The sequence below is a fragment of the Bos taurus genome, chromosome 3 (genome assembly GCF_002263795.3).
Source record: "Bos taurus isolate L1 Dominette 01449 registration number 42190680 breed Hereford chromosome 3, ARS-UCD2.0, whole genome shotgun sequence".
Taxonomy (NCBI): domain Eukaryota; kingdom Metazoa; phylum Chordata; class Mammalia; order Artiodactyla; family Bovidae; genus Bos; species Bos taurus.
In genome coordinates, this window is record NC_037330.1 from 54,914,920 (window position 1) to 54,939,285 (window position 24,366).

The 24,366-nt window shown below is 40.6% G+C and overlaps 1 protein-coding gene and 1 long non-coding RNA gene across 20 annotated transcripts in view; one reads left to right on the top strand and one right to left on the bottom strand.

Annotated features, from left to right (window-relative positions):
* Positions 1-16,236, bottom strand: part of LOC104971647 (uncharacterized) — a 30,932-nt gene extending 14,696 nt beyond the window's left edge. For 2 of the 8 annotated variants that reach the window (XR_009494071.1, XR_009494066.1), the window contains exons 1-3: positions 15,474-16,234; positions 15,010-15,383; positions 1,026-1,161 (exon numbers count right to left, since the gene is read on the bottom strand). This is a non-coding gene — a long non-coding RNA (uncharacterized lncRNA). Of the gene's footprint in view, positions 1-1,025; positions 1,162-15,009; positions 15,384-15,473 lie in introns of all 8 variants that reach the window. The other 6 variants (XR_009494073.1, XR_009494068.1, XR_009494070.1 and 3 more) reach the window with 6 other exon arrangements.
* KYAT3 (kynurenine aminotransferase 3) overlaps positions 13,767-24,366 on the top strand; it is a 60,324-nt gene continuing 49,724 nt past the window's right edge. For 3 of the 12 annotated variants that reach the window (XR_001496846.3, XM_015464368.3, XM_059883068.1), the window contains exons 1-3: positions 13,773-13,806; positions 16,774-16,950; positions 18,315-18,414. Coding sequence is in view for 7 of the 12 variants with exons in the window: in XM_015464368.3 (XP_015319854.1) it covers positions 16,829-16,950; positions 18,315-18,414 (222 nt within the window). In the remaining 5 variants the exon portion in view is untranslated. 12 annotated transcript variants of the gene reach the window in all.

Below are 24,366 nucleotides of genomic sequence, written 5' to 3' on the forward strand. Positions count from 1 at the left end.
AAAACAATGCTCTGTGAAATAGGAGTGTATATAAAGTTGAAACCGATAGCTTTCAGTGAACTGTGTCGGATTCATGATCTCTGAAAAAGAGGTTCAATTCAGTTCAGTTCAGATCAATCGCTCAGTCGAGTCCAACTGTTTACAACCCCATGGACTGCAGCACACCAGGCTTCCCTGTTCATCACCAACTCCTGAGGCTTGCTCAAACTCATGTCCACTGAGTAGGTGATGCCATCCAAACATCTCATCCTCTCTCGTCTCCTTCCCTCCTGCCTTCAATCTTTCCCAGCATCAGGGTCTTTTCCAATGAGTCAGCTCTTCACATCAAGTGGCCAAAGTATTGGAGTTTCAGCTTCAACATCAGTCCTTCCAAGGAATATTCAACTGATTTCCTTTAGGATGGACTGGTTGGATCTCCTTGCCGTCCAAGGGACTCTTAAGAGTCTTATGGTGTCTCAAGCTTACGGTGTGTGGTGTTGGATTCATGATCTCAGAAGAAGAGATGGGAAGGAGTTTATGAGAGGTGTTGGAAATGTCAACTGTCTTGATTGTAGTGATGGTATCATCAGTATTTGCATATGCACAAACTCATCAAGATTTACACATTAAATGTATGCAGCTCTCTATAGGCCCATTATACCTCAATAAACTTTTGAACTTTATACCTCAATAAACATTTGAAAACTTCTGGGAAACAATTCTATAGGTCCAGATGGTCCCTTAAGAATAGTGAATTTTATCAAGAATTTAAAGAAAAAAATAACACCAATTTAAAATGGAAGAGGAAAGATTTCCCAATTTATTTTACAAAAAGCATTATTCTGGTACCATGATCAGACAAAAACAGCTCAAAAAAAAAAAAAAAAACAACTACTGACCATTAACCTCATTAAAATATATGTAAAAATCCTCAACAAAATATTAACAAGTCAAATCCAGCAATATATAAACATAAGGAAATTCAATCAAGTGGGGTTTATAATGTGAATGCAAGAGTGGTTCAAAAATAAATTAATGTAACTCACCATATAACAGTATGAAGAAAGAAAACCACTTAATTATATAAATAGATGCAGAAAAACCTTGACAAAACACCTTTCATGATAAAACTCCCAGCAACCTTGGAGTAAAAATCAACTTCTTCAAGCTGATCGGCGGCATCTACAAAAAACATATTGCTAACATCAGTTTAATGATGAAAAAACTGAGTACTTGGCCCCTACTAAAGGATAAAGCAAGGGTGTCAGTGTCTGTCTCACCACTCTGGTTCAATGTTACACTGAAAGTCTTAGCATAATATGGCAAGAAAAGGCATTTAGATCAGAAGAATAAAATCAAATGTCCTTATTCTCACCAAGATCATCCATATAGAGAGTCTCAGGAAACTGACCTTTTAGAACTAATAAGTGAGTTTAACAAGGTTGTAACATACAAGATCAACACACAAAAATCTATCTTCAACTGTATTTCTATATACAAGCTATGAACACAGGAGACCAAAACTGAAAAATTAATGCCATTTATAATAGTTACCAAAAAATGAAATACTTAAGGTATAAATCTAACAAAACCTGTACATGTTCTCTAAGTTGAAAACCAATTAAATACCAAGAGATTACAGGATAGATTCCATCTCCCTAGGAGTTTTTACAATAACCCTTCCACTCACTGCAAAGTAGAAGGTTTAAGACCCTTTTCTAGAGTCAGCCCTGACAAAAGCATGTGCCTAACACTGACTAAGTTCCAAGGAGAACTAAAAATATGTCCATTGTTGTGTTGGGATTTTATCCAAATTAAAAGAGGAAAAAATTTGGGTTAGAACTCAAAATGCCAAATCATTTGCCTGCCGTATACAAACACACATATCTCACTCTTCCCATCCCACTGGGAGATCCTTGACAGAGAGCCAGTCACAGAACACAAGATAGGCAAACTCGCCCAGTTTTTATTATGGAGATTTTTTCCAACCTAACTCCAAAACAATCCCTCTAGAAAGTTAGATTTATGGCCTAACTTTATTTTCTTGGGCTCCAAAATCACTGCACATGGTGACTGCAGCTATGAAATTAAAAGATGCTTGCTCCTTGGAAGAAAAGCTATGACAAACCTAGACAACATATTAAAAAGCAGAGACATCACATTGCCGAGAAAGGTCTGTACAGTCAAAGCTATGGTTTTTCCAGTAGTCATGTATGGATGTGAGAGGTGGACTCTAAAGCCAAGCAACGAAGAACTGATGCTTTTGAAATGTGATGCTGGAGAAGACTCTTGAGAGTCCCTTGGACTTCAAGGACGTCAAACCAGTCAATCCTAAAGGAAATCAATCTCGACTATTCATTGGAAGAACTGATGCTGAGGCTGAAACTCCAATACTTTGTCCACCTGATGTGAAGAACTAACTCACTGGAAAAGATCCTGATACTGGGAAAGATTGAAGGCAGGAGGAGAAGGGGATTACAGAGTACAAGATGGTTCAATGGCATCACCTACTCAATGGACATGAGTTTGAGCAAGTTCCAGGAGATGGTGAGGGACAGGGAAGACTAGCATGCTGCAGTCCATATGGTCACAAAGAGTCAGAAACAATTGAGTGACTGAACAACAAGAAGAAAAGTTAGATGAGACTATGTGGAAAACAGGAATTGCTCAGACTAAAGGGATTCATCCATTCAAAATATTTGTTAAGGACCTACCAGGTACACTGCCAAGGACTGCAAAACACAGTTGAAGTTTCTCTCTTAAGGAGCTAACAGTCTAATGGTGAACACAGGTATTAAACAAATAAATACGGGAAATTAAATACCCAGGAAATTGAGGGGAGGGCATTTCTATGATTTGGAATGAGTTGATCTAACCACCTACACCAAGATATCTCAGATGATGCCATACTATGTCTTAACTAGGTTTCCCCTTATCAATCAACTAGTAGGAAAAAATTAAAATTGGGAGGGAGAAATAGAAAGAGAAACAAACTTTGGAAACAAAGGGTCTATCACAGGGCCCCAAAACATAACACAGTGTGTCATGCACTCAGCTTCTCTATCTTTTTGAGGCAATTGGTGAAAGAAATGAAAAAGGCAACGAGCCCCATCTAGTGGCCAGTATTTTAAATTTTCTTCTTCATATTTTATCACTCCTGAAACCTCTTAATTTTGTACATATTTATTGCCTAACTCCCTCAGTAAAATATAAGCTCCAGGTGGGCAGAAACTTTCTCTATTTTGTTTATTATGGAATCATCAGGATCTAGAAGGCTGTCAAATACATAGTAAACCCTCCCATACAATAAGAATTTTTAAACACATGAACGAATATTTTATACACAGCATTTATCATCCCAACTGCATTTCTGATGTTTTTCCCTGAAAGTTTACCATTTGATTATTTAGCATCATATGGAATGTTTCCAGACTTTGATAGCCATTTGTATCCTTGTACGATTTAGGAGTGAATCTTCTCCTTCTTTCTCTCCACAAAGGATTTCTTCATTATCCCTTCTTTAGAGACCTAGAGAACTAGGTGTCAGTTTATGTCTGCCATCGCTCTGGGGAACTACCTGGCATAAAGCATGAAGTACTGACTTTGGACCAGCAGCATTGCCAAAAGGACACTGCACACCAGGATAAATTGAGGGGAAAAGGACAGGAGCTGAGAACCTGCCAAGAGCCCTTAAGAGCCTCTGAAGGCTGAAAAGCTCCAGTGTGATCCAGGAATTCCAGAGGCAAAGTCAGACTGAGAAAGGAAGAAAAACACCATGCTGAGAAAAGCAATTTCTACCAGGGTCTAACACAGTGATACTTGTGTAGCAGCATTTTCTAATACCGTTAGCCAGAAGCCACACACCTAACCCATGTCTTGAAGGGCATAATGTCTCTACCAGCACAATTTTTATTGTTATACCTTACACATGGTCCCCATGTTTTGAATGAATTTTTTAAAAAATATTTATTTCTGCCTGTGCTGGGTCTTAATTGCTGTGCACAGGCTTTCTCTAGCTGTGGTGTGCAGTCTTCTTGTTGCAGTGGCTTCTGTTGTTGCAGAGCACAGGCTCCAGGAGCACGGGCTTCAGTAGTTTTGGCATTTAGGCTCAGCAGTTGCGTTACACAGGCTTAGATGCCCTGTGGCATGTGCAATCTTCCCCAACCAGGGATCAAACCTGTGTCCTCTGCATTGGCAGGCAGATTCTTAACCACTGGACCACCACGGAAACCCTGAATGAATTTTTATTACCCAACTGATTTGTAAAGTCACAATTCATTTTTGCTTTTTAAAAATTGTCCACAAATGTGAAGACTTTCTCATCCTCAGTAACCATGTTAATAATTGAATTGCTATTCAGTTCAGTTCAGTTGCTCAGTCGTGTGCGACTCTTTGCAACCCCATGAACCGCAGCACACCAGGCCTCCCTGTCCATCACCAACTCCCGGAGTTTACTCAAACTCATGTCCATCGAGTCGGTGATGCCATCCAGCCATCTCATCCTCTGTCGTCCCCTTCTCCTCCTACCCCCAATCCCTCCCAACATCAGGGTCTTTTCCAGTGAGTCAACTCTTCACATGAGGTGGGCAGAGTATTGGAGTTTCAGCTTTAGCATCAGTCCAAATTGCTATAAATGCTGCCAAATGTGTATTTGAGAAGGTACACAGGTAGAAAAACAAATATAAAAAATAGATACATAGTTTTGCTGGCCAATCTTTCTACTATAATTTTTGAAATGTTTAAGCTAATGTTTGTACAGCTATCATAATTTGGCCAAAAAAACACTAATTTACTGTAATAATATACATGCACACACAAAGAAATCCATTTATTTAATTTTATTTTTTTTAAGAAATCCATTTAATAAATAGCTGCATGAGACTGAAAACTAAACGTAACTCTTTTTTGACATAGTTGTATACATTTAAAGCAGACAACATGGTGATTCCATATACATACACACTGTCGAATGATTAAGGAGACCAAGATAATTAACACATACATCTCCCTCACATAGTTAACATAGTTAATTCTTGTGTGTGTGTGTGTGAATGTTGAAAATGCTTAAGATTTACTCTCAGCAACTTTCAAGAACATAACTCTTTATAGCAGGAGGAATGTAAGATGGGAAAGGTTCTAGACACTTGCAAACTTAGACTCAGTTGTCATTTTCTCCTGGATAAGGTCCTTCCTAGTAGTGCTCTAGGATTATGAGTAAAGGAAGAAGTTAGTTCTGCCTGCCTGACCCCTAGTACCTACAAGGGACAAATGCCACTTGAGAAGCATTTCCAGATTATAAGGCATTGCTAATATCTTTCACTTTGTTCTCCCCTCTGTTACTCTATGGTCATCTGGAAGGTCCATGTAAAGTGAAGTGCCTTTGGTCAGCAAACAAGAGGGGTCAATAAACCATCACAGCAGTACTATGACTGCATATCAGGAAACCTATATGAAGGAGTTCAACAAAATTGAGGTTGAATTCTCTCTTACGTCAATATAAGAGGCCCAGAGCTAGAATGGTGGCTTCATGATATTAAAGCTCAGGCTCCTTCTCTCCCACCCATTTTTCTACAATCTTCAACTTGAAGATTCCACCTGGGGGTTCAAATAGCCAACATTTCTGCACTCAAACTGTCAGAGAAACCACTAACCTAGAGATCAATAGGGGTGCTCAAGGCATTTCCTAGAAACAGCACAGACAGCTTCCACTTATATCCTATGGCCCATCAGCTACAACAGAGACTGGGAATGCAGTCTTTAAGCAAGCATCCAAATACTCTGCTGAAATTTGGGAGTAGTACTGCTACAGAGGAAAAGAACACTAAATATTTGGGCATAACTAGCAGCCCCATCCTAAAGACTCTCTTTCCTTTTATCTTAAGGAACAATTGTACAGAACTTAGGAAGAAATGACAGTTCTAAGCTTTTTTTTTTTTTTTTTTTTTAGGTCTATGGAGTCATTCAATCCTCAAAATAGCACTATAAGTAAAGATTCTATAATCTACATCCTACAGATAAGGAAACTGAAGCATAGAGATATGAAGTAACTCGTCCAAGGTTATACAGCTAGAAAACTGCACAGTTGAGATCTGATCCACACAGTTTGGCTTGCCAAGCAGGCTATATTGCCTTCTCTCTGCTGTATCTCAGAATATTTTTAGTCTTCTCTATGAGGCAATGGAAGGAGAAGGCAATGGCACCCCACTCCAGTACTGTTGCCCGGAAAATCCCATGGATGGAGAAGCCTGGTAGGCTGCAGTCCATGGGGTCGCTAAGAGTTGGACACGACCGAGAGACTTCATTTTCACTTTTCACTTTCATGCATTGGAGAAGGAAATGGCAATTCACTCCAGTGTTCTTGCCTGGAGAATCCCATGGATGGAGAAGCCTGGTAGGCTGCAGTGCATGGGATAGCACAGAGTCGGACACAACTGAAGCGACTTAGCAGCAGCAGCTGCAGCAGGAGGCAATGGAAAAGGCTTTATCTCCACAAAGGAGATGAAATAACATGAAGTGAATGTCGTTCAGTCGTATCCAACTCTTTGTGACCCCATGGATTATACAGTTCATGGAATTCTCCAGACAAGAATACTGGAATGGGTAGCCTTTCCCTTCTCCAGGGAATCTTCCCAAAATAGGGATAGAACCCAGGTCTCCTGCACTGTAGGTGGATTTTTTACCAGCTGAGCCACAAGGGAAGCCCTTGGGAGATACTGCCTTTTTATTCAGAAAACAAATGAGCATAAGATATAAGTATACTCATTAGCTATAAGTGACTCCTTTCTAGTTCAAAGGAGTAACTTATATAGCTCTTTCAAAAGGCAACATGACTACAAAGAATAATACACGGCTTGCTGCTGCTGCTGCTGCTGCTGCTGCTGCTGCATTGCTTCAGTAGTGTCCGACTCTGTGCGACCCCATAGACGGCGGCCCACCAGGCTCCCCGGTCCCTGGGAGTCTCCAGGCAAGAACACTGGAGTGGGTTGCCATTTCCTTCTCCAGTGCATGAAAGTGAAAAGTGAAAGTGAAGTCGCTCAGTCGTGTCCGACTCTTAGCAACTCCATGGACTGTAGCCCACCAGGCTCCTCCATCCATGGGATTTTCCAGGCAAGAGTACTGGAGTAGGGTGCCACTGCCTTCTCCATATACTGCTTAACATATCACAAATATTTGAATGCCCAGCATTTGGTCTTTCAATCACTTAATGAACCTGCACAAAAACCAGTAACAACAAGTCAAACATACTTATGCTCCCTCTCTCTACTTAGTCACTTCAGTCACTCAGTCCTGTCTGACTCTTTGTGACCCCATGGACTGCAGCATGCCAGGCTTCCCTGTCTTTCACCATCTCCTGGAACATACTCAAACTCATGTCCATCAAGTTGGTGATGCCATCCATCCATCTCATCCAATGTTGTCCCCTTCTCTTCCTGCCTTCAATCTTTCCCAGCATCAGGGTCTTTTCAAATGAGTCAGTTCTTCATATCAGGTGGCCAAAGTATTGGAGTTAAGCTTCAGGATCAGTCCTTCCAATGAATATTCAGGACTGATTTCCTTTAGGATGGACTGGTTGGATCTCCTTGCAGTCCAAGGAATTCTCAAGAGTCTCCTCCAACACCACAGTTCAAAAGCATCAATTCTTCGGTGCTCAGCCTTCTTTATGGTCCAACTCTCATATCCATACATGACTACTAGAAAAACTATAGCTTTGACTAGACGGACCTTTGTCTGTAAAGTAAAGTCTCTGTTCTTTAATGTGCTATCTAGGTTTGTCATAGCCTTTCCTTTAAGGAGCAAGAGTCTTTTAATTTCAGAGTTACAGTTACCATCTGCAGTGATTTTAGAGACCAAAAAAATAAAGTCTCTCACTGTTTCCATTGTTTCCCCATCTATTTGTCATGAAGTGATGGGATTGGATCCCATGGTCTTAGTTTTTTGAAGGCTGAGTTCTAAACCAGCTTTTTCACTCTCCTCTTTCACTTTCATCAAGAGGCTCTTTAGTTCCTCTTCACTCTCTGCCATAAAGATGGTGTCATCTGCATATCCGAGGTTATTGATATTTCTCCCAGCAGTTTTCATTCCAGCTTGTGCTTCATCCAGCCCAGCATTTCACATGATGTACTCTGCATATAAGTTAAATAAGCAAGGTGATGACATACAACCTTGACATACTCCTTTCCCAATTTGGAACCAGTCCCTTGCTCTGTGTCTGGTTCTAACTGTTGCTTCTTGATCTGCGTACAGATTTCTCAGGAGGCAGGTCAGGTGGTCTGTTATTCCCATCTCTTGAAGAATTTTCCACAGTTTGTTGAGATCCACACAGTCAAAGGCTTTGGCATAATCAATGAAGCAGAAGTAGATGTTTTTCTGGAGTTTGCTTGCTTTTTCTATGATCCAATGGATGTTGGCAATTTGATCTCTGGTTCCTCTGCCTTTCTAAAGCCAGCTTGAACATCTGGAAGCTCATGGTTCACCTACTGTTAAAGCCTGGCTTGGAGAATTTTGAGCATTACTTTACTAGCGTGTGAGATGAGTGCAACTGTATGGTAGTTTGAACATTCTTTGGCCTTGGAATGAAAACTGACCTTTTCCAGTCCTGTGGCCACTGCTCAAGTTTTCCAAATTTGCTGGCATATTGATTGCAACACTTTCACAGCATCGTCTTTTAGGATTTGAAATCGCTCAACTGGAATTCCATCACCTCCACTAGCTTTGTTCATAGTGATGGTTCCTAAGGCCCACTTGACTTTGCACTCCAGAATATTTGGCTCCAGGTGAGTGATCACACCATCATGGTTATCTGGTCACGAAGATCTTTTTTGCATAGTTCTTCTGTGTATTTTTGCTATCTCTTCTTAATATCTTCTATCTTAACATCTTAAGATAGATATTAAGATATCTATTATATATAACAGATATATTATATATTAAGATAATATCTTAATATCTGTTAGGTCCATAACATTTCTGTCCTTTATTGTACCTATCTTTGCAAGTTTCCACAAGCCTCATATCCTTACCCATCAGAGGGCAGAAAGAATGGAAACTACAATTATAGAAAACAAACCAAACTGATCACTTGGATCACAGCCTTGTCTAACTCAATGAAACTATGAGCCATGCCATGTAAGGCCACCCAAAATGGACAGGTCATGGTGGAAAGTTCTGACAAAATATGGTTCCTGGAAAAGGGAATGGCAAACCACTTCAGCACTCTTGCCTTGATAATCTTATGAACAGTATGAAAAGGCAAAAAGATAAGACATTGAAAGATGAAATCCTCATAGCCCAATATGCTACTAGAGAAGAATGAAGAAATAGCCCCAGAAAGAAAGAAGAGCCTGAGTCAAAGCAAAAACAACACCCAGTTGTGGATGTGACTGGTGATGGCAGTAACGTCCTATGCTATAAAGAACAATATTGCATAGGAACCTGGAATGTTAGGTCCATGAATCAAGGTAAATTGGAAGTGGTCAAGCAGGAGATGGCAAGAGTGAACATAGACATTTCAGGAATCAGTGAACTAAAATGGACTGGAATGGGTGAATTTAACTCAGATGACCATTATATCTACTACTGTGTGCAAGAATCCCTTAGAAGAAATGGAGTAGCCCTCATAGTCAACAAAAGAGTCCTAAATGCAGTATTTGGATGCAATCTCAAAAACAACAGAATGATCTCTTTTCCTTTCCAAGGCAAACCATTCAACATCACAGTAATCCAAGTCTGTGCCCCGACCAGTAATGCTGAAGAAGCTGAAGTTGAATGGTTCTATGAAGACGTATAAGACCTTCTAGAACTAACACAAACACACACACAAAAGATCTCCTTTTCATCATAGAAGACTGGGATGCAAAAGTAGGAAGTCAAGAGATAGCTGGAGTAACAGGCAAGTTTGGCCTTGGAGTACAAAATGAAGCAGGGCAAAGGCAAACAGAATTTTGCCAAGAGAATGCACTGGTCATAGCAAACACCCTCTTTCAACAACACAAGAGACGATTCTACACATGGACATCACCAGATGGTCAATACCGTAATCAGATTGATTATACCCTTTGCAGCCAAAGATGGAGAAGCTCTATATAGTCAGCAAAAACAAGACTGGGAGCTCACTGTAGCTCAGATCATGAACTCCTTATTTCCAAATTCAGACTTAAACTGAAGAAAGTAGGGAAAACCACTAGACCATTCAGGTATGACCTAAATCAAATCCCTTACGACTATACAGTGGAAGTGACAAAATTTTCAAGAGATTAGATCTGATGGACTGCCTAAAGAACTATGGATGGAGATTCATAACATTGTACAGGAGGCAGTGATCAAAACTATCCCCAAGAAGAAGAAATGCAAAAAGGCAAAATGGTTGTCTGAGGAGGCCTTACAAAGAGTTGAGAAAAGAAAAGTGAAAGGCAAAGGAGAAAAGGAAAGCTATATCTATCTCAATGCAGAATTCCAAAGAATAGCAAGGAGAGATAAGAAAGCCTTCCTTAAGTGATCAATGCAAAGAAATAGAGGAAAACAATAGAATGGGAAAGACTAGAGATCTCTCTACTTAAACCCCACTGAAATAACAATGAGGCAGTTCTGTTAAGCCATAACCCTGTAAGAGCCAAAACAGGAGAATACAGTGACATGACAGCAAGACTAAAGATGTTAGAAAGCAAATAGGCAGGTAGACATTTAGAGCAGATTAAAAACCTGAATCCCAGAGCAGTCACAAAGAAAGTCAAGAAAGCAACTACACTTACCCCCCGCAGAACTCTCCAAAGATTCAGGATTAAACACAGGAGGGTCATTTAAAGTCCTTTCTAACAAAGAACTAGATCCCCAGATCCCCACAGCAAGTTCATTCACCCCCAATAACCGGTTCTCCTTCACTTCAGCAAGAGATTGGCAGTTTATACTCTGAAGAGTGTAAACAGAGAAGATCCAGGTCAGGAGAAACTAGGCAGAGGTGACTGTAGTGGGAATTCCTAATAGTGTACTTTCACATCCTTGGGAAATTCCACAGAATTAGCACCTGGAAAAACAGCATATATTAAGAAACTATGTTAATGATTATCTTTCATGTTTTTCTTAAGAATAATCTCCTTGTTACAAACCCCAAGGCCAGACCCAAAAGGGAGTATGACTGGGATCATGAAAGCATAGACCTTGGAACACTGGGTCGGCATCAGGCATGAACGCTGCCTACCCTCTTGCTGATTGTTTCCGAGACTAGCCCAAAAGGGAACGGCCTGGGGTAAAAACAAAGAGATCTGGACTATGTCAGTGTAGTGTCTTGGGAAAGATAAGATTAAAAAAAAAGTCTTGCAGTCTGCAATTAGGAATAAAAGCTGGACTCAGAGTGGACTCTGCACCTCAGTCCAATAGAGGCTGCATGTCCCCTGATCCATTGCACCAGATTTCGTGTTCTGTCTTCATTCTCATCGCTTGCTCCTGGACCGTTAGGGCCACAGGTGACTGTGGAGGGTAGAGCTGACATAGAGGAGTAAGTAGATGTCAGCAGAACAAACATCGTGACCCTTAGCGCTCTTTCCCTCCTTTGCCACCACTTGAGCCCAGAAAATATCATCTCTCCCTCTAACAACCTCCACAGATCTTTCTGCTTCTGCTCTGGGCCCAACGACAAGTCTCTTCTCCAAAGGAACTGGAGTGTTTATTTTAAATGTGACTAAGATTACTTTATCCCTCTGCTTAAGGTTTTCCAATGGCTACGTCAATATAAAGTCAAAACTTTCTGTGGTCTTCATCTGCATGATCTGGTCCCTGTCTTCCTCTCCATCCTAATCTGGAAGGACTTTCCCCTGGATTACTGTGTTTTAGACATACTGGCCTCTCTCCTCACTTGCTAAGTTTACTCATATATCAGAGCCTTTTCAACTGCTATTTTCCTTTCCAGAATTACTTTTGGCAAGGCTGCCTCTTTATCATTCAGTTCTGGTTCAAATGTTACCTTCTCAAAAAAGACTTCCTGACTATCATATTTAAACTATCTGCAGTATCCAACCCTCATTGTTTCTTTCAGAGCACTTATCACCATCTGAAGTCAATGTATGTATTTATTTGATTATTGTCTGTTTCTTCCTCTTTAAGGTCTGAGACACTTTCTGTGCCCCATTACCCCCAGAAGGCTCGGCATCTATGCTGTCAATTCATGTATTTGTTAAATCTGAGAAAAACAAAAAACCAGTACCTGTTATAAGGGACTGAACTGAAACTTACCCTTAAGGTTTCAGTGTTGTTAGGAACTAGCCCAGATGTTTCCCGGTAAAATATAGCAATCTGACAGAATACTAACATCAGACAGCCACTCTCCAATTACGACAAAGTGACACAACAGACAAGCTCAAGCAATAATTGCGCCTAAACTCAGATAAAACAAGGTCACTGCCAACTACCAAAACAGCAAACCTCCTCCTCTCCTGACTAGCAAAAACACTGCTTTTTATCAATTATGAAATTAGCTTTGAAATTTTCCTCCCTTCTTCTACATGAGGTATGATACCCAATCTAATGATTATGCCCACTTCCTGACAGCACCCAAAACAGCATAAATCTCCATTTCCTTGGACCCTCCCCCCAAATCACTCAGTATAAGCCCAAATCCTCTAGGTCTCATCTACCAGTTTGTTATTGAAACAACCCACAGTTGCCCAAGATGTAAGCTCTCCCTCTATGCAAGGAGTAATAAACCCAACCTTTTAACTACAGGTGTGTTCCTTGTGGCCTCTTGGTGGAGAGTACTGACAAACCAATGTGCCTCACAGTAGCTCACAGTTTGGGGTAGATTCCCTACTATACACAGTAATTTCTCCACCCACCTAATCAACTTCAGAGTCTCCTGGTACCTAGTTGCAGAGTAGATTCCCTCAACCAAAGATTATCTTTGTTCTCTCCTCTGTAGTTGAATAACAAACTACTGCCTTTCCCACTGGAGAAGGCAATGGCAAGCCACTCCAGTACTCTTGCCTGGAGAATCCCATGGACGGAGGAGCCTGGTGGGCTGCAGTCCATGGGGTCGCCAAGAGTCGGACACAACTGAGAGACTTCACTTTCACTTTTATCCATTGGAGAAGGAAATGGCAACCCACTCCAGCGTTCTTGCCTGGAGAATCCCAGGAACGGGGGAGCCTGGTGGGCTGCCGTCTCTGGGGTAGCACAGAGTCGAACACGACTGAAGCGACTTAGCAGCAGCAGCAGCCCTTCCCACTCCTTGTATCCACTCGTTTTCTTAAATTAGGAAAGGAAGAAAAATCTAGTTATGAAACTCAATTCTTACCAGAACCTCTCCTTTCACTAAACACCGCCCTCAATAGATGAGTAATTCATGGTGTTCCTTTTTCTTTTAGCCGATTTTTCTCCTTCACCGTTGTGTCACTTTCCTTTTCAGTTTCATATCACATTACATTTTCAATTCTCTAATCGAACTCGTTTTACTGTTCAGGAAGGTGAAGTTCCTTTGTGCTTTTTTGTTCAACCCTCCACCCCACCCCCACCCCCACAGGTGATAAATACACGTACAAACCCTTTTGCACACTCTCTTTAGCCTTGCCTTCTCTGGCACCTTCTAATACCATTCTAACTACAGCCTTCCCCTCATCTAGACAATCCTGATCACATCGCAGCGAAGCTCCATCCTGCGGGCTTACTCTCCCCTGACCTTTCGCCGCCCACTTCACCCCCGCCCCTACACAATTGCTTCCAGTCCGCGACTCCAGACAATCTCCGTTCAGGCTCCGCCCCTAAGCCCGAATCCCGCCCCATCAGGCTCTCGAGCCCTCGCGGGACTTGAGCTCCGGAAAGCGAAGTGTTCGCGCGAGAAAGGTCAGTGGGGCGCTAGAAGAGTATTTCGGGGGTGATGGTTGCCGTTTTGGCTCAGAGCCACGGGGAGCGAGATGAGGCGGGAGGCCGGTTAGGGTGCGCTGCCGGGCCGCGCGACTGGCGAGGTTGGAGGAAGAGCAGGGGTTGGATTTCCTTCAGGATTCGGACTTGCCTTCCCGAACTGGGGCGGGAGCTCGGAGTTGGGCCTCTTGACTCCCGGCTTCGGTGGACTGCTGGCCTCGTTGCAAAGGTCAGCACTGGAGTTAGGAGTTCGCTACGGAGAGGGAATGGCACCGAAGTGCTGTCCTTCTAAAGTGGGACCCCGGGACCCCGGGACCCCGGTCCTCGTCTGCCCTTTTTGCGCTTGATTTTGCAATGTGGATGTTTTGTAAACGGTGTAGGAAGCTGATACCAACTCCAGTTGATCCGTAACCGAGATTCTCAATAAAAAAGGAAACAGGCTGCTAACTTACAACATATGACTCTAGTGGAACCCATGGTTTTTAGATAAAAGGAAAACGGTCCAATCTGGTGCTTTTGGAGCCCCGCGCCTAGTACGGTCTTGCCGGCGCTCGTCTCCTCCACCTCTACGTGAGCCGGGCAGCAGGCTCCTTCCACACCTGGCTGCGCACCCACCGTTACTAAGTTTTAACTCACGTGGGCCTAAAACCGAACTCCTGCCAACTTAAATCAAGCACCATATTACTGCCCTCTGCAGAAGTTTATAATTACTAGAATTCCGTTTTCACAAAACAGCTTTTCAACAATTTCAGGCTCATGTCTCCTGTCTTATACCGGCTCTGTATGGCTGATTTTTCCATTCTTGGTTCAGGCTTTGAGGTTCATTTTTCCCACTGTACTTTCCCGGCCAGTACCTTATTCACTCACCTCCTACTTTCCTTCTGTTGTATCAGTAAGCCTTAGAAACATTCTAGAAGTGAACTAACATGCAGAGCAAGAAGTGGAAATAAACTTTTGATCAGACTCTTAACCTGTTTTGTACATTAATTAGCACTAGCTCTTTTGGCAGGCATACATTAATCTTCCTTGAGCTTGCAGTTAACCTGAACTTTCTGGACTTGTGAAATTCACTGCATCTCTTCCTATCTCTCCTCCCCAGTATATAAAGTGGTTACAAATTCATCATTTGGATTTTAAGCCCAGAGCTTCAAACTTTTTACCATTCATTTGGATTGCTTTACTCACCTTTTGGAGAAGGCAGTGGCACCCCACTCCAGTACTCTTGCCTGGAAAATCCCATGGACGGAGGAGCCTGGTAGGCTGCAGTCCATGGGGTCGCTAGGAGTCGGACACGACTGAGAGACTTCGCTTTCACTTTTCACTTTCATGCACTGGAGAAGGAAATGGCAATCCACTCCAGTGTTCTTGCCTGGAGAATCCCAGGGACAGGGAGCCTGGTGGGCTGCCGTTTATGGGGTCCCACAGAGTTGGACACGACTGAAGTGACTTAGCATACTCACCTTTTGGCTCTGGATTCTGTAGCAATTCATCAGCCTTCTCAACTTCAGGTCACTTCCAGATGCACCACACATACCTTCAGTATCTTCATTTTAAGCAGTCTACACCAAAGATAATAAATAATTGAATTTTCTATTGATCATGCCTACATTACAGTGGAATTTATCTTATGTATAATATGCCATACTCACATTTACTAGATGACACTGATTCACAATTTCCTGATTTTCTTCACAGAGCATCGTTTTTAAGTATAAATGAGAAAAAAAGTGAAATGTTTAAAAATAAAAGCCATATGGCGTTTAATTTTTTATTTTTATTTTTTCCAACTTTTCAGTGATATCTCAGGTGTTTTTATTAGTGAATATGTATAGGGAAGGTTAATTGCTTTAAAGTGTTGCTCAAAAAGTGTTTGTTTAAAGTACGAAAGAAATAATAAGTCTTAAGAGATTCTGAATATGTGTCTATTAGCCTGCTTAGATTTCTTTGGAGCCAATTTTTCATTGATGCTCCCACGATTCCTTCTACAACGAAATTACCTAGTGAGAGTAATGAGTGAGAAGAAAATCGAGCCTGTATCTGGGCACTGAGGAATTTCGTCATTCGACGTGGGAGGAAAAAGAGATTGTAGTGTGTCAAAAGCCAAGGGAACAGGGTGTTTCTGGAAGGAGATAGGGCTTAACCAGCAGATATAAAGCTGCAGAGAACTCAAGAAAAGTAAGAATTTCACAATGTCCACTGAATTTAACAATATGAAGGTCAAAATTGACTTAGGCCAGAGCTGCCTCTGTGGAGTAATCAGTACAAAGGTTAGATTGCCCTGGGCTAAGAAGTACAGATTCGGGAAAAGGGACAGTCAATAAAATTACATCTTTTTAACTAGGAGAGATGAATATATAGAAGAGAATGGTAATAGTCAGTTGAGCAAGGGAGAGAAATAGCATCCAAGTCATGGGAGGAGAGACTGTTCTTTTGTAGCAGGATCACTTTATTATAATAGGAAGAAAAAAAGGGAATTTTTCAGTTTAGTTTTTTTAGATGTGGGCAAGTTGAAAAATTCCCATCTGATGGCTTCTGTTTTCTCTCTGATAGAAAACATGGTTATTTGCTTAGACTACAGAGGGTTATCTGTTAGAGGAATGTTGGAAAAATTAAAATAATCATTTTGTACTATGGGAGAGAAATATTGCCTGTTCTCTTAATGGCTTTTGGCTGAGGCCGAGAATTAAACTGACATAAGACAGATTAACAGGAGAAAAGCACACATTTAGTTTAAGTTCTGTGTGACACAGACGCTTTTGTGAGAAAATGAAGACCCAAAGAAGTGACAAAACCAAATGGTTTTAAGGCAGGTTGAACAAAGAGAGACCATTGTGGAAAAGTAACCAAAAAATATGGGGAGATTTAAAGGAAGATAAGAATTATTTTAACTAGGTCTGTTTGTACAGAATTCTCTCAGCTTTAACTCTCTAAGAATGTCTCTCTCCCCAGGCATTTCTTGATGTAAGAAAACTTTGACTTGAAAGAGACTTCCCTGGTGGCTCAAATGGTAAACCATCTGCCTACAGTGTGGGAGACCCGGGTTCGATCCCTGGGTTGGCAAAATTCCCCGGAAAAGGAAATGGCAACCCACTCTTGCCTGGAAAATCCCATGGATGGAGAAGCCTGGTAGGCTACAGTCCATGGAGTCCTAAAGAGTCAGACATGACTGAGCGACTTCACTTTTATTTCTTTTTTGACTTGAAAGAAACATAAGAAGTCGTTATTTACAAAGGAATCACTATTTCATAAAAGGACTCATTATAAATAGTTCACTTAAATCATTAATTTATAAGGTGATTTTATGTATTCATTCACTTGACACATTTATTTATAATATGCCTCCTGTATACCAGAGAAGTGAACTAAACACACCAGGCCCCTACTCACGGCACTTACATTAAATTACCAAATGAGTGAGTTGTCAGCCAAAGTGCTTTGCAGAGTTAACCTAGGCTCATGTGATGTAGAATGACTGAGAGGCTGTCATTTAAGCTGAGATTTTGTTGACAAGGTCAGGATTTTCTATTTTACTTTTTTAGAAACATCAAAATATGTTATTTTTCACATCTAAAGCTTTCTGTAGCCTTCAAATTTTGGTAAATTAAGGAGATTCATAATTAGTTTCAGTAGTCGGTTTGAATCCATAAAGTATGTCTTTTTTTTTTTTTTAAGCTTGATTATTAGATATAAAGGAAATGCCCTCCACTGATAGAATATTGTTGGAGTAAAACCTTATGGGAAGTTTCTACTGCCCTGAATTCTTTCACTTGTACGTGGCAGTATGATAAGAGAAGTCCGTTTTGCTTTGATCTCCTTCTATTGACCCATAGTGATAATAATTTCCTTATAGGTAGAGAAATAATTCAGAATCAGGTAGAGAAGTAATTCAGAATGCATGCCTGCTAGTCATAGCTGGAATCTCTTAATGGGGCTTGCCAATTATATAATTGTTGAGGGAAGTACCATCTGAATAAATAAGGAAAGATTCATTCATATAATCTTTTTATTTCTCAAGGATCTACTATAGTCCTTTTCAAACAGCTTTCTAAATAACCTGCTTTTAACAACGTTAATTTACTGTTATGAATTGTGCTTTTACTAGTGACTTCTCCAGATAATTCTGAGTTTCAGTAGTTCTTAGATTGAAACGTTCTGGATTTTATGGCTACTAGAAATGGAACTTTTACTTCCTGTAGTTTAATGCCCTAGAGTAAAGTAGGGTAAAAAATAATTTAAATTATTTTTTAAATTCATCATATCCTTACAGATCTAGTTTAAAATGACACATGTATAAATTTGTATAAGGAAGAATTCTGTTGGAATAATTAGAACATTTCTCGTGATAAGAGATTATATCATAGAAAGAAAACTCAGCTATAGAAAAAGTTAATTTCTGTTTTATACAAGGTTGTGGTCTGTCAGGTAGCTGTGTTTAATAGTGGTATAAGTATACGTTTACTCCCTTTAAATTTTTGTCTTTTATTCTGTAGCATGTTTTTGGCCTGGGAGAGACTCTGCACCCTTAGCTGTAGACCTAAATTCCTGAAGACAGTTTGGGCTTCAAAAATCCTTGGACTCTCTACTTCTGCTGTAGGTATTGCTTAATCACTTATAGAAATAAAATTGCACATATTCTGCAGTGTTTGAAAAGGACAATTTTTCATGGCTATTTTGTAATTATTTTATTAAAATGAGTATTTGTGTTATATAAGCTGAAATGATCTCTTGTCATTAGCTAGAACTGACTTTCACTAGATAGCTGTTTCTCTGTCTGTGTCAGGCATCAGTTCAGTCACTCAGTCATGTCCGACTCTTTGCGACCCCATGGACTGCAGCACGCCAGGCTTCCCTGTCCATCACCAATTCCCGGAGTTTACCCAAACTCTTGAGTCAGTGATGCCATCCAACCATCTCATCCTCTGTTGTCCCCTTCTCCTCCCGCCTTCAATCTTTCCCAGCATCAGGGTCTTTTCCAATGAGTCAGTTCTTCGCATCAGGTGGCCAAAGTATTAGAGTTTCAGCTTCAACATCAGTCCTTCCAATGAACACCCAGGACTGATCCCCTTTAGGATGGACTGGGTGGATCTCCTTGCAGTCCAAGGGACTCTCAAGAGTCTTCCCCAACACCACAGTTCAAAAGCTTCAATTCTTCACCACTCAGCTTTCTTTATAATCCAACTCTCACATCCATACATGACCACTGAAAAAACCATAGCCTTGTCAGGCATAGTGCAGGGCATTTTATTCATTATCTCTATTTTTTTTTTCAATTGAAATATAGTTGATTTACAATATTGTGTTAGTTTCAGGTATACAGCATAGTGATTCAGTTTTTTTTTTTAAACAGGTTTTATTCCATTATAGATTATAATAGGATATTGGGTATAATTCCCTGTGCTATACAGCAAATCCTTTTTGCTTATCTATTTTCTGTATAGTGGTTTCTGTCTGTTAATCACACACTCCTCATTTCACCCCACCCACTTTGATAACCACAAGTTTGTTTTTAGATTAATTAGTTTTTAGATTCCACATATAAGTGCTATCATATAGTATTTGTTTTTCTCTGTCTGATTTACTTTACTAAGCATAATATTCTTTAGGTCCATCCACATTGCTGCAAATGTTGGTATTTCATTATTTTTTATAGAGAGTTATATTCCTTTGTATATGTACCACATCTTCTTAAGCCAGTCATCTGTTGATGGTGCTTGGTTGCCATCCATGGCTTGGCTGTTATAAAGAGTGATACTATGAACATTGAGGAGCATGCATCCTTTTGAATTAGAGGTGTTTCCGCCCACCCCACCCCCCGCCCCGCCCCCCAGGTATACACCCAGGAGTAGAATTGCTGGATCATACAGTAGTTTTATTTTTAATTTTTTAAGGAACCTCCATACTGTTTTCCTTACTGGCTATAGCTATTTACATTTCTACCAAAGGGTACAAAGCTTCCTTTTTCTACACATTTATTATTTATAGACTTTTTTGATAATAGCCCTTCTGATCACTATTAGTTGATAGCTCATTGTGCTTTTGTTTTACATTTTTCTGTTAGCTAGTGATGTTGAGCATCTTTTTATGTGCCTAGTAGCCATCTCTCTATATATCTTCTTTGGAAAAATATCTATTCAGGTCTTCTGCCCATTTTTTGATTGGGTTTTTGTTTTTTTGATATTGAGTTGTGTGAGCTGGTTGTATATTTTGGGTGTTAACTCCTTGTTGGTTTCATCATTTGCAAGTATTTTTTCCCATTCTGTAGGTTGTCTTTTCATTTCATTAATGGTTTCCGTTGCTGTGCAAAAACTTAATATTGATTAGGTCCCATTTGTTAATTTTTTCCTTTATTTCTTTTGCCTTGGGAGACTAAGGAAATATTGCTCTGACTTATGTCAAAGACTGTTTTACGTATGTTCTCTTCTGAGTATTTTATTGTATCGTGTCTTAGATTTAGGTCTTTAAGCCATTTTGAGTTTGTTTTGTATATGGTTTGAGAGAATGTTCTAATCTAATTATTTTACATGTGGCTGTCCAGTTTTCCCAGCACCACTTATTGAAGAGATTGTCTTTTCTCCATGTATGATCTTATCTCCTTTATGTAGATTAGCTGACCAAAGCTGAGTGGGTTATTTCTGGACTCTCTAGTTTCTTCCTTTAACCTGTGTATCTGTTTTTGTATCAATACCACACTGTTTTGCTTACTGTCACTTTCTAGTATAGTCTGAAGTTAGCAGGGTTATACCTTCAGCTTTTTTCTTTTTTCTCTGGATTGTGTTGTCAATTCTGGATCTTTTGTGGTCTCATGTAAATTTAAGATTATTTGTTATAGTTCTATGAAAAATGTCATGTATATTTTTGATAGAAATTCTATGGATTGCTTTGGGTACTATGGCCACTTTAAGAATATTAAGTATTCCATTCCGAGAGCTCAAGATATCTTTTCATTTAATTAAATCATCTTCAATTCCAAGTCTCCACCTCCTTGGTAAGTTTCTTATTAGGTCTTTATGTTTTTGATGTGGTTTTTAATGGGAGTTTTTTTACTTTTGCTTTCTGATATTTCATTATTAGTGACTAAAAGAGCAACAGATTTCTGTGTATTAATCTCGTATGCTGCAACTTTGCTGAATTCATTTTTTAGTTCTAATAGGTTTTGTGTGGAGACTTTAGAGTTCTCTGTTACAGAGTATCATGTCATCTACAACTATTGACAAATTGACCTCTTCCCTTCCAATTTTTTATTTTATTTTTCTTGTCTGACTGCTGTGTCAATGACTTTCAATACTGTGTTAAATAAAAGCAATGAGATTGGGCATCCTTGTCTTGTTCCTGAATTTAGCAGGAATGCTTTCGGCTTTTCAGTGTTGAATATTACATTGGTTTGTCACAAATGACCTGTATTATGTTGAGATATGTACCCTTTATACCCACTTTAAGAAGAGTGTTTATCATGAATTCATGTTGTGTTTTGTCAAATGCTTTTTCTGCAGCTATTGAGAATACATGTGGTTTCTGTGTTTCCTGTTGTGGAAATGATGTATCACATTGATTTGTATGTGTTGAATTATCTATGTAACACTGGAATAAATCCAACTTGATCATGGTGTGTGATCCTTTGTATGTATTATTGGATTCTGTTTGCTAGTATTGTGTTGAGGATTTTTGCCTCTGTATTCATCAAGGATCAGATCAGATCAGATCAAATCAGTTACTCAGTCGTGTCCGACTCTTTTCGACCCCATGAATTGCAGCACACCAGGCCTCCCTGCCCATCAATACTGGCCTGTAATAATTTTCTTGTTTTGTTAATGACTGTCTGGTTTTGGTATCAGAGTAATGGTGGCAATGTAGAGTGAACTTGGGAGTTTTCCCTCTTCCTTTCATTTTTTTTTTTTTTTTTTTTGGAGTGCTCTGAAAAGAATAAGTTCTTCTTTATTTGATTGGTAGAACTTCCCACTGAAGCCGTCAGTTCCTAGACTTGTTTGAGGGGAGGTTTTTTCCTTTTTAATGTAATTTATTTGTGGCTGTGCTGGGTATTCATTGCTACATGCAGTTTTGCTCTCGTTGCAGTGAGCAGGGGCTACTTTTTAGTTGTGGTTCAACGGCTTCTCGTTGTGGTGGCTTCTCTTGTTTCAGAGCATAGACTCTAGAGCGCCCAGACTTCAGCAGTTGCAGTCCCTGAGCTCTGGAGCACAGGCTCAGTAGTTGTGGCACATGGACTTAGTTGTTCTGCAGCATGTGGGATCTTCCCAGAACGGAGATCGAATCCTTGTATCCTGCATTGACAGGTGGATTCTCTACCACTGAGCCACCAGGGAATGAAGGGTTTTGTTTATTACAGATTCTATTTCACTTCTAGTGATTGGTCTGGTTAAATTCTTTTTGACTCAGTCTTGGCAAGCCATGTGGGTCCAGAAATTTGTCCATTTTTTTCTAAGTTGTCCAATTTGTTGGCGTATAACCATTCATAGTATTCTCTTTTGATTTTTTTTTTAATCTCTGTGGTATTGAGATTTCCTGTCTTTGATTTTGTATTTTATTTGGGTCCTCTGGCTATTGATAGACGTGAGTTTGAACAAGCTCCGGTAATTGGTGATGGACAGGGAAGCCTGGCGTGCTATAGTCCATGGGGTTGCAAAGAGTCGGACACAACTGAGCAACTGAACTGAACTACCTGTTGATAATCTTATAGGTGTTCCCTTGTACATGATTCTTTCTTTTTCCCTTGCTGCCTTTTGATTCTCTCTTTTGCTTTTGCCATTTAATTATCTGTCTTACTGTGTGTCTGTATAGGTTCATCTTTTTGGGGATTTTCTGTGCTTCCTGTACCTGGATATCTGTTTCCTTCTTTAGGGTTGGAAATTTTTCTGCCATACTTCCTTAAAATACATTTTGATCCCCTTCTGTTTTTCTTCACCTTCTAGAACTCCTGTTATACAAAGGTTGGCACACTTTATATTTTATTAATCTTGTATGTTGCTTTCTTTTTTTTCTTTTTTCTTTTTCTGTTTGTTGTTTGGGTGATTTATTCTATCTTCCAGATCATTTCTTCTTGTAATTTAAGACAGCTATTCATTGCTTCTAGAGTGCTTTTTATCTCAGAAATTCACTTATCTATTTTTGATTGGGTCTTCTTTATAGGTTCTATTGTTCTTTGTTGAAATATCTGTGTTTCGACCAATTCTCTTTCTTAACAGTTAGCATTCTTATACTAACTCTTTGAATTCGGTGTCTGGTAGACCGACTATCAGGCTTCCCAGGTGGCCCAGTGATAAAGACTCTGCCAATGCCAGAGATAGAAGAGACACAGGTTTGATTCCCATGTGGCGAAGATCTCCAGGAGTAGGAACTGGCAACTGACTCACACTGGTGAGCTACAGTCCATGGGATTGCAGAGAGTCAGACGTGACTAAGTGACTGAGAACACACACACAATTGTCTTTTTCATTATTTATTCTTTTAAGGAATTCTCTTCCTCTTTTAATTGGGAGAATTTCCTCTACCTTTTCATTTTACTTAACTTTCTCTGTCTCTGTGAACTGAAACGGTTATCTGTTGTGGTCCTGTAGGGGTATTTTCATGTTGGAGCAACCCTGTGTAGACTGTCTTTTGGTGCAGGGGCTGGTTTTGATATGGATATCAGGTCTCTCCTCCTGGTGTGCTGGCCTCTATCTCTTTGTTAGGGATTGTGGTTGAAGTTGGATCTAAAGCCTGTGCAGTGTGTGACACAGGACTTCCTGTTGCTCTGCAGCTTTGCCACCCTGTCAGGGGCAGGGTCTGTTCCCTAGTTGTTAGAGTAGAAGCCCTGAGGTTTGGGCTCAGTCAGACTCCATTCCCCTGAGTATGTGCCCTGCCCTACAGGAGGGGATTGCTGGAGAAGGTGAGGCCTTCTGTGTACTCAGAGAAGTCTGGCGGGCCTCCTGAATAGGTATCTGCGGCTCCAGTGTCCATTCCCCCTTGTGATCATCACTGATCTAGTGCAAGGCTCTGGCATGGAGTGGGCAAGCCAGGCACTCACTTGACTGGAACTGGGGTCAAGGCGTTGTGGCTGTAGGAAATGAAGTGACAATGCTGCCACCAGAGACCTGGGCTGCCTCTGTGGCAGTCTTCTCTTGGGACGTGTCTGCCCCACATCCAGTGCTGAGTTCTGGTATGGTGGGTAGTGCTGGTATACTCACGTGGCTAGGAAGGGGACCCCATCATGCTGGTCACATAGATTCCCAGGTGCTGCAGAAGTAAGCGCTAACAAGGGCCACCATTCTAGTTCAACCATGCCCCAGGCCCCTACACCATCTGTATTCCTAAGTAAAGTCTTCTCCCAGGACCTATCTGTCCCAGATCCAGTGCTAGGCTCTCATGTGGAGTGGGTGGGGCTGACGTCTTCTTCCTGCTTGGGTTAGGAAATGTCGGGAGCCAGCAGCCACCAGTGTGGAGGTCTCTCTGCCCTGCTTATTGGCAGGTCACCACCATATACTCTTCATGGGTAGAGTCTAGGCTTCTCCAGCCCTTCTGTCTGTTTCAACAATTCTCCCTGTAGCCAGG